Here is a 9,764-nt window from a genome sequence, read left to right on the forward strand (position 1 = left end):
CGACTAACAGAAATATTCATTATATTGGTGAAGATTGCTGTATAATTCCCAAAAACACATTTTTTCATGAAGAATTGGGACATGTTGGTGATAAAGAGTGCTTTTCGTGTATTCCAACGTTCCCACCGAAAATACGAGAAGCGAAGGTTTGTTGAAGAAAATTTTCCTAACGACATGGCTCGTCGCCGTAACCTCCTTGGTTACAAACAAACTGTATCCAGTTTAGTACGTAGCAACACTAGTGAAAATTCTCAAACTATTCTTCCGCAAGAGAATTTCCTCGACGATTTCTCAAGAAGAATCATCTTACAAGATCCGGACTACGTCTTTCCGCAACGGAATCATCTCCAGAAACACTTGAAAGGATTTCGAACTTTTTACCCGTTCGCAGACCAGAACATCCCTTTTCCACTCGGAGGCCACATTCCCGAGTGGAAATCAAGACAACATTTTAACATGGACCTAGACACTCCCCCAAGCTCTGGAGTCCCGCGCTCAGCCAAACCCTTCCCCATTACCTTAATACGGGAGACATCATTGACCAGCAAACCCTGCTATTACGTGCCATCAAGGATTCACAAGGAAACGAACAACCCTTTTCCCACAATCCCTTCACGATCCACCTTTCAATCAATATTGCCATCGCAGCGGAACCTAACCTTTACGTCAAAGCAAGCAAAGAAGCAAGAGGCACTCAATACATCCTGCGTACCTCCTCCGGAAAGATTTATGAAAAACTATGAATCAGAGAAATCCACCTGTTAACCATATTCCTGTGGAAGGATGTATGCCAAATTCAGTACCAGCTGCTGGGTCCATTGCGGTTGGCTAGGAGTTGATTACTGGAATCGTGAAAAGAGATGAATTGGTTGTTCGAGGATAACCTTTCATCTACACCGAGGAATATCGTGGTTTTTCTGAGGACTGGCCGGCGAAAGAAGACCTACACGCGGTGCTCCAGATGATTTGTTATGAGCTAGAGTTGGTGTAAGGATGATTCCGCAACATACTGTAAGTTGTTTATGGGCAGGATGCCGTGCCACCGAAATAACCAGTAAGTACTACTATGACTGTATTCAATATATTTAATGTGGTACACAGTCCCAAGTCGTTCGCCGCGGTTTTGGGAAGTTCCGGAGGATTTTCCTAACGTTACTGGTTATGGTTTCTTATCGTTTTTATCCTTCGTGTTTGTGTGTTTGTTTGAGGAATCACTATTGTTATTTTGAGCCAACTAGAAATAGCAATGACTTCTTAGTCGATTTTTAGTATAGGTTTGGCCTATTGTGAAATATACGTAAAGTTATTTGAGTTTTCCGTCAATGTTCAACGAATGTGGAAGGTTTCTGTTTTCATGATCCTGCACTGCCTATCAGGACATAGAAGTCCTTATGGATTTTTGTCGACGGTGAGTTGTCTGTTGGTTTGTATTTTTATGCGTTTTTTGTTTATATTACTACTAATTAACCGATTTCGCAAATTTTCTCTATTGTTTCAGAGAGCGAGTAAGGGCGCTATAACCCTGGCTCATTAGCCAGGACAGGGCTTAATGCTTCTGTCCCATCTCAGGAACCTAGGACCAAAGGAGTGACATTAACTTTCTTAGCAAAGCCACTCCCAACGATTTATCAAACCCCCATCAAATTGAAACGGTTGTGTACGGTTGTCCACGTTTCTTCCTTATTCAAGGTTCAAAATAATCCGTTGATTTTATTATTCATTGAATGAATAATTTGATTGCAGTATAATTTTGAATCATCTTTATTTTGTACGCTGCACAGTTGGCCTGGCCGCTTTAATGCTTGTGTCATATTCAATATATGCCACAAACATTAATAATGACAAGAAAAATTGTGGACGAACTTCTGCAATTTTCCAGGATCCCTACATGTATTGGCTGTATATGTGTAGACTAGACTAGACTAGACTAGATAATTTCCTCGATTGAAAATGAATTAAAACATTGATAATTTTTTTGTGTAAAAAAGCATATGTTATTTGAAAAAAAAAGAAATTTATTTATTGATTAAATCAAATCCTTTAATTTAAATCAAACACTCAATTAGTTTTATGCTAATGGGCCCTATTTCTCTTGATGTACTACATTGTAACAAAATATATTTTGTAGCCATATATTTTTGAGCATTCAATCTAGTAATATTGTGCTCATCAAAAACATCTTTTTAGAGAATATGACTATACCCTTTATTTTAACTAAAGAAACATATCAAAAAGTTAGCAGTATTCACAAAATTAGTTCAAGCTTCAAGGTTTTTTTTCAATTCGCTTCGCTTTTTCGATGAGGCAAATAAATATAATATTACAATTAAGCATTGTTTTTTTTCGTATGATTATCTTCATTGTGTTTAATCTCTACCCACATCTTTTATTTTCAATTAAAAATGTGGGCCCCCAAAATTGACACGGGCCCCAAGGCAGTTGCCCCATGAATTTCTCCTTATGATTTAGCTTGGCAAAGATTTTTTAAACATTGTACTATCTTTGCAACAGTTTTATTTCAGAGATGTTTTAATAATTCTGCTAGCAGCAAATGCAAAAATTCAACGATTATCGGTTATAAAATGACCAAATGCCCAATGCAAACCAAGATTCGGCGGAGGAGCGCTTGGCAAGGGATAGAACAAAAAGGCAAATGAGTCAAATTCAATTGCTGTTACAGCTTTGACTCACATGTCATCGCGGTACCAGGTTGCTATGCTTCATTCTCAAAGCAAACACAATGCTTCACAGATGAAGAAAGCTTTTTATGTGAATGGCAAACGAACGGCTCGTAGTGCGATTTTTCTCATTCGTGTGGGCCTGCACAAATGCCAATTAAAAACTGCGTAAAAATTGGACCAGCCATGACATTGTGTTGTATGATCGAGATGGGGGTAAACACAGCTGCAATCACTGTACCAAGAAGTACTCCGATACGATACGATAAATCAGTCAGTGCGAACAGTGCGAATCGAACAGTTCAGCAATTCACATAAGCTCAGGCCCGTGCGCAGAAAATTCTCAATTCAATTTTTTTACGTTTCTTTTAAAAGGAAGATATAGAAATCCTCAAACATTGAAGATTTTTCCCTAGGCCTGGAGAGCCGAGTCTTAGCCCAACAGATTGAGTAAATGTTTGTTATGGAGAAGAATCATCAACAGGCACCGCTGCCTGCTGGCTCGTAGCAGATTCGGATTGGTTTGTAGTAGTTAAGCCTGCTGACTAAACCTAAATCTCTTGTATCTCGCAATCCTCATCCGTCTGGGGCAATCGCGTTATGTACTACTTCAGTAGGGATTGTGCTCTTACTTTTTTTGTTTTGTGTTAATCGTTCATGTTTTTGTCTATAGCTGCTTTTCTTTACTCGCTGTCCAACATTCTAGATTTATCTGACCTGCTCTGGTCTGCTGCGACCTGGCGAGACACAAACCGATCCGGAGATGTCGACCATGATTTATATCTCTTCACAAGTACCTTCGCAGGGTTTCTTATCCTTCTTGACGCTACTCGTTCCTATTTATCTGCTATCTGAGAGTTCCTCGGCGGCGGTATTTCACCTAATACCGATGCCCGTTTGCACGATCCACTTAGCCGTCAGCCACTCCAGTGGAGTGATCATCGGCGGTGAGATTTCTTCAGATAACGATATCACGATTTTCTCCAACCTCGTGTTTTTCTTCCTTAGTTGTAGCCCGCTGACCGACATCTGCTGTGGAACTGGTCTACTCACAACTGTTGCTAATATCGAAACCTCTCGAAACGTGTATCGATCCATCAGAGAAGCCGACCAACTTGACATACATCCCTTTCCAGCCACCCTCGCAGGGTTTCTTCCTTGTTTTTTCACCGATTTGTTTCTAGAGTGACTGAGCTCAATGACATTTTATGTGTAAAACGGATTGCAGTATATTTATTTTATGAACTGGAAGTTCATCAGTTTTTTAAAGTAAATCGAAACCCTCATGGGAGGGGTTTGAACCCCCAAAACCCTCCCCTTGCGCACGGGCCTGCATAATCTAGAAGGTCGCTATCGTGAAAATATTAGAAAAACATTTCAGAACTATTCTAAAACCATTTCAGCTAATAAAATCATTTTGTCACACAAAATAAAAGTTTCTAAGACATCAAATCGCTGAATCCAAAACTGAAAGGGATATCAGGCACGCAACATTCTAATGCGCGCGGAGACCTTTCGTTCACGGTGGAGCAACATTTGTCTCCTCGCTTACTGCATCTTGGAGATCATTTACTTCTCTCATGCCTATCAATGTCATCATCGTTGGGATGCGCGACGTTTGGCATAAATACGTTAGGCATAAGAACGTTAGGCATACATACGTTAGGCATAATGGACGTTAGGCATAATGGACGATTGGTATAATGTACGTTAGGTACAATGGACGATAGGCATAATTCACAAAAATATAAAAATAATCGCAAGGCTTTCTTTAGAGATTTCGTTTGTTTTTTTAGGTTAGGAAAAAATGACGCATTGCTATACCATACCTTCGCATAACTCTAACGAGAGACTCCAAAATGAAAAATACCATGCGAGATATTTAACCCTTACAAGTGTAGAGCTTTTTTTCTATTTTTCTGTAGACGAGATGAAGAAAACATCCCTTCAGTTTTGATACAAGCAAATTCTTAGCCTTTTAGATGTATTACCAATATAACCGCATCCAAATATTTAAAAAAAAAGCAAAATAATGAACAGACTGTTGTAACGGCATTTAATTGGCAAGGGACTGGAAGGTGAAGTATATTTTTCAATATTAAGAGCCATAGTACTCAAGGGAGAGCAAGGAATTGAAGATCGGTTCCGACAGCATGAAATACAAAGTTACTTTACGCTCGTCCGGGCATACCGCAGACTCAGGTGATTCGCATTTCTAATGCCAAAAGATCCTGACTCCTGCGGTAGCAGAAAAAGAGTTAAGTCGCCGGGAAACTCTAAGCTTGCTCATATGACCTTTTCCACGCTTTTTTAAACTTTCTTCCTTCAACTCCTTGATCTATCTTGAGTACTAAGGCTCTTAATATTGAAAAAATATACTTCACCTTCCAGTCCCTTGCTAATTAAATGCCGTTAAAACATTTAACAAGTTGACCCAATAAGTTGTTAACAAAAAAAATGGGAAAAAATAATGAATAGACAATAAAGTTTGGATCTAATGGAAACTGGCAGTGTTATGTACAGGATCCACATTAGGCTGCGGATTCTACGTTTGTGACGATACCTTTTTCGTTTCGGTAACTCTTCACAGTCCAGGAATAAACTCTCTCTCACATCAAAGAGTTTCCGTACTTCTATTTGTGATGGCCTCGAGAATACAGCCACTGTGCTTAAGAATATGGGAGATAATCAATTTAGAACCAGCAATATTCGTATATTCGTTGAATGAATTAGTAAATTGCATCATTCTTTCTTTCATGAGCTGTTCTTCTAGGTTATATATTTTCTTCTTGGACAATTACACCATGCATGCATGAACAACTAATCTAAGTTAAGCCTTACATGTCCAACTTTTTTCTAGCGTTCACAGGGTTCAAGAAACACGAAAAGATCGCTTTGAAAGATGCTTCTTTCGCAGTGCTGGAAGCTGCTCAATATTTACCTTCCGGTGCTAAGAACAATTCTCCTAGAAAATTTTCTATATTCTATATGCTGAGAAAAGATTGTCGAAGATACGCTTTAGCAGTTTTCAATAATAATGGAAAATAATGTAGATATATCCAAAATTTCATTTATCAACGTTAACTGTCAATATCTCTGGTGGTACTGCTGCAGCAGAGTTATATCAGACTAATAGCAATAACTTCAGTTCTAAGTTCCAATAGTCCCAGTTACTGGTCTTCCTTGTTTTTGTGAGTAAATTCTGCCTAAATCAAAAGTTTTAGAAGCTTAAAAACGTTTTTGTTTACAAACAACATGGGGGGTTGATGTGTTTCATTCATACAAAATAGACTGATTTTAAACAAGAGTATTTAGCCTATTTTAGAGATGTGCAATTTGTTTATTCGTTCAATCGATGTTCATTCGTTCTGCATCTTTTATTTGAGTGAAGCTTTCTTGAGGTATATACAATAGAATAAAATGTTGATCTAGTTTTGTCAGCTTTCAAAGTAATTCAAAAATTTTTAAACATTTGCGCTCTTACCACCCGAGGCTGTCACCACCAAAAAGTTATTTTCTTAAAGGATACTTCAATATGATAATTTATGCCTAACGTCCATTATGCCAATCGTCCATTATGCCTAACGTCCATTATGCCTAACGTATATTATGCCAAACGCCTTTATGCCTAACGTCCATTATGCCTAACGTACGTATGCCTAACGTCCGTATGCCTAACGTAATTATGTCTAATGGGGTGCACCCTCATCGTTGAACAAAGAAATGTCTCTGAAGAAATGATAAGGTGAGGTGGTAAGTTACACAGCCACTTTCTTTGGAATATTTTATTGAGTGTCTGAAGGTCGTATGTATCCAACACAAACGTGTCGACTTTCATTTCGTTGGGGAGCAAGATGAATATTGTAATAGTGGATAACCCTTTTATAAACCTTTCGTCAATTTTTTTTGGGTAGATGCATCCCAAAGGATTTTTTGTCAACAATAATCTAGATCTCAAATGCATCATTAAGCATGTTTCAATGGGTTTTGAATTAATACATTATCATGGTGACCCGAATCTCCGGAATAGGCACTTCGAACCAAATAAAATTTAATTTCAGTCTAGAGAGATAAGCTCGCTCCTTGAATCATGTGTGCATATTGTTGTATTATTCATACATTCAAAGGAGAACAAATTAATATGTAATTTACATACATTATTATCGTGATTTTATAATAGTTGCAAGTTATTCTAAGAAATATTGAATTAGGTATCATCTCATCTATTACGATACATGTTATACAAGACAGTAAAAGCAATCGTCGTCAGATAGCCAATGTTTAGCCAAAATATACTAATGAAATCAAGCGATGGTGAAAGAAACCGTTTTAAAAGGTCTTTATATAAGACGTGTCCAATTTCATACAACCATTTTCTCCGAAACTTCAATTAGCCATCATCGTTCTAGACCTGTAATTCCAAATAATTTAATATTCGTTTCGGTGTTTCGAATTATTTAGAAATTTCGCGGGTAGCTTCACCCACAAACTCGTAACTCCGAAACCGAAAATCGGATCGGAATGACTTTCAGAAGCAGCCATACTGTACCATTTACTTAAGATGAACTTGATATAAAAAATTCTGAAGTAGTTATGTAATATTACCTCAGGAACTTAGCCACTTCTCTCGGAGCTTCCTAAACCATCAAAAATGACCAATTTGGGCGAGGAAACCATGATACTCCATAACTTCTAGACCGGTAAATCCGAGTAACGTTGTACCCATTTACATAAGTTTTGCATCAATTAGTGCCCATAATCCCAACTCGTCACTGTCGCTTGGTGGTAAAACGAGTTTAGTGGATAATGTACTGTACGTATGCTAGTACTACCAATTCGTTCCAAAGCTTGCGCATACAATCAGATAAGGTCACGAAATTGCTGACTCCGCCTTATAGCGATCAAATTTCGAAGTATGAACGATGAATTGCTTTACAGTTGTAATACTAAAAAATATGTATTATCGTTAAGATCCAGCAAAAAACAATCAGGGGTCGTTTATGTACAAACAAAACACCAACGGGATCAGTACACTGACCATTATCGCGTCAGTCTCATGTTGTACGGGATTTCCTATCCACATGGGACTGACTTGCGATTATAACCAAGACATTGAATGTTCATTTTTCATCATCAATGAGTTACATCAATCACAACGCTATAATTTTAAACAAAGATCTTTATTAGTTTATAAAATCAGTATAAATTACAGTTTAGAATTCAATCTTGAACGGGAAATACTTGTGATCGGTACAGAGGTTGAACGGTACCGTGCGCTGCCCAGTATTGAATCCATCCATCACCTGGATCTCCTCGTCCGTCAGTTTAAAATCAAAAATATCAATATTCTGCTTGATACGCTCGGGATTAGAAGACTTCGGAATTGGAATAACACCAATGTCAACCAGGTATCTCAAAATGACCTGTCCGGATGTTTTACCATACTTTTTGCCAATCTCCACCACCTTCGGATCGTCCAGCGCAGGTTTGGGCATATTATCCGGGTCTTTCTCGTAATAATTCGGGCGTCCAAGAGGACTGTATGCCGTGATTGTAATGTCCAAATCCTTACAGAACTCGGTCAGCTTTTTCTGGTTTAGGCTTGGATTGCACTCAACCTGGTTAGTAACCGGTTTAATCTCACATTCGGCCAGTAAACGTGTGATTTGCTCGCTGTTAAAGTTGGAAACGCCAAGACTCTTGACTTTTCCACTCTTCATCAATTTCTCCATAGCCTTCCAAGTATCAATGTAGTCCACGTCGGAGAACTGCAATTTTTCGTCGGCGTCATACGGCATCAAGTTTTTCGGGTCCCAATCGACAAATTTATACCCGATGGGCAAATGCATCAAGTAAAGATCAATATATTCGACATTCAAATTTTCCAACGACTTCTGGAAAGCCTGCTCCACGTGGTCAGGGTGATGATAAGTGCTCCAAAGCTGAAAACAAAAACTCGTCTAAAAACCTGAATTTGAATAATAACCGAATAAGTAGCTGCTACCTTGGTCGTCACGAACATATCCTCGCGTTTAACGACGCCTTCTTCGATCTTGATGCGAATCGCCTCCCCAACTTCTTTCTCATTCTGATAAAAATAGGCAGTGTCGATATGACGATAGCCCGCATCGATGGCTGCTTTGATCGCTTCAATACCTTCTCCTTCTTTGGACTAGAAATAGATAAAAAAGGGCAACATAAAGAACGCGGTAATTATAGCTATCACATCATGTACCCAGTACACTATGCTATTGTTGCTCGTATGAGCAGAGTGGGACTCTTGCAGTGTGCCATTTCACACGCTTGTATGTCTCAGCCCCAACGCCGGAAAGCTTGATTTGTGTTTGTTTCCCAAAAAAACAATGATACTTACAAGCCATGTTCCAAGACCCAGAACCGGGATTTCTTGTCCGTTGTTGAGTTTTACCGTCGGCACTTTCGATGACATGGTTCTTGATACTACTTTCGAAAAGATGCTTCGAAATATCATACAATGGAAATGAAAAGTTCTAACAGGACCTCGAAACGATGTACACCGTGAGTCAAAGCAAATTGTTTTAATTCTAATTGCAACTACCTATCTGCTCGAAGCGCGAATAAAATGGAAATGTGTTGATTGTAGTGGTGAGATGAGAACGCTTCATTCGGTTGGTCTACGGACTGTTAGCACCAGCTACAATTCTCTTCATTTTCTTCGATTAAAGCAATATTCACATTTTTTCGATGCGTCTCTACTGTGTACGGACACTAATTTTCTCTTATATAATTTTACGCGTAAAAAAAGTAGGCATATTTAAATAAAAATATGTGTTATTGAATCCAATCATTTATTGTGGATTACTTCAAACAACAAACTTATTGGTCTGAAAACATTGTTTTATTACAGCAACAATATTTTCTTGCTTTCAATAACAGTTTTAGTTATTATAGTTAGTTATTAGTTATTACTTATTGCACACACGGATGGCTGATAGCAATTAATGACACAGCTCAGCTAGCAGAAATCGAATTTTTATCTATTTTTTACCAACTAGTTTATATGTTACTATGTTTTAATTGCCGCAAGGTTCTACTGTATCGATTTTG

At 38.3% G+C, this 9,764-nt stretch overlaps 1 protein-coding gene across 1 annotated transcript; it reads right to left on the reverse strand.

Moving 5' to 3' along the window:
* Positions 1–7,842: 7,842 nt before the first annotated feature.
* LOC131691987 (1,5-anhydro-D-fructose reductase) lies at positions 7,843–9,275 on the reverse strand. Its single transcript, XM_058978806.1, has 3 exons — positions 9,052–9,275; positions 8,683–8,850; positions 7,843–8,620 (listed from the first exon to the last, which is right to left on the reverse strand). Exons 1-3 carry the CDS (start codon positions 9,166–9,168, stop codon positions 7,892–7,894), a joined length of 1,014 nt encoding a protein of 337 aa, XP_058834789.1. The 5' UTR covers positions 9,169–9,275; the 3' UTR covers positions 7,843–7,891.
* Positions 9,276–9,764: the final 489 nt, after the last annotated feature.

Source organism: Topomyia yanbarensis, chromosome 3 (genome assembly GCF_030247195.1).
Source record: "Topomyia yanbarensis strain Yona2022 chromosome 3, ASM3024719v1, whole genome shotgun sequence".
NCBI lineage: Eukaryota > Metazoa > Arthropoda > Insecta > Diptera > Culicidae > Topomyia > Topomyia yanbarensis.

Excerpts from the sequence above, each read along its gene's own strand:
- LOC131691987 (XM_058978806.1), bottom strand. The coding sequence starts at position 9,168 with ATGATATTTCGAAGCATCTTTTCGAAAGTAGTATCAAGAACCATGTCA. Across the intron at positions 8,851-9,051 it reads TGGGTCTTGGAACATGGCTT|TCCAAAGAAGGAGAAGGTAT; the intron begins GTAAGTATCATT and ends ATCTATTTCTAG. Across the intron at positions 8,621-8,682 it reads ATATGTTCGTGACGACCAAG|CTTTGGAGCACTTATCATCA; the intron begins GTAGCAGCTACT and ends TTTTGTTTTCAG.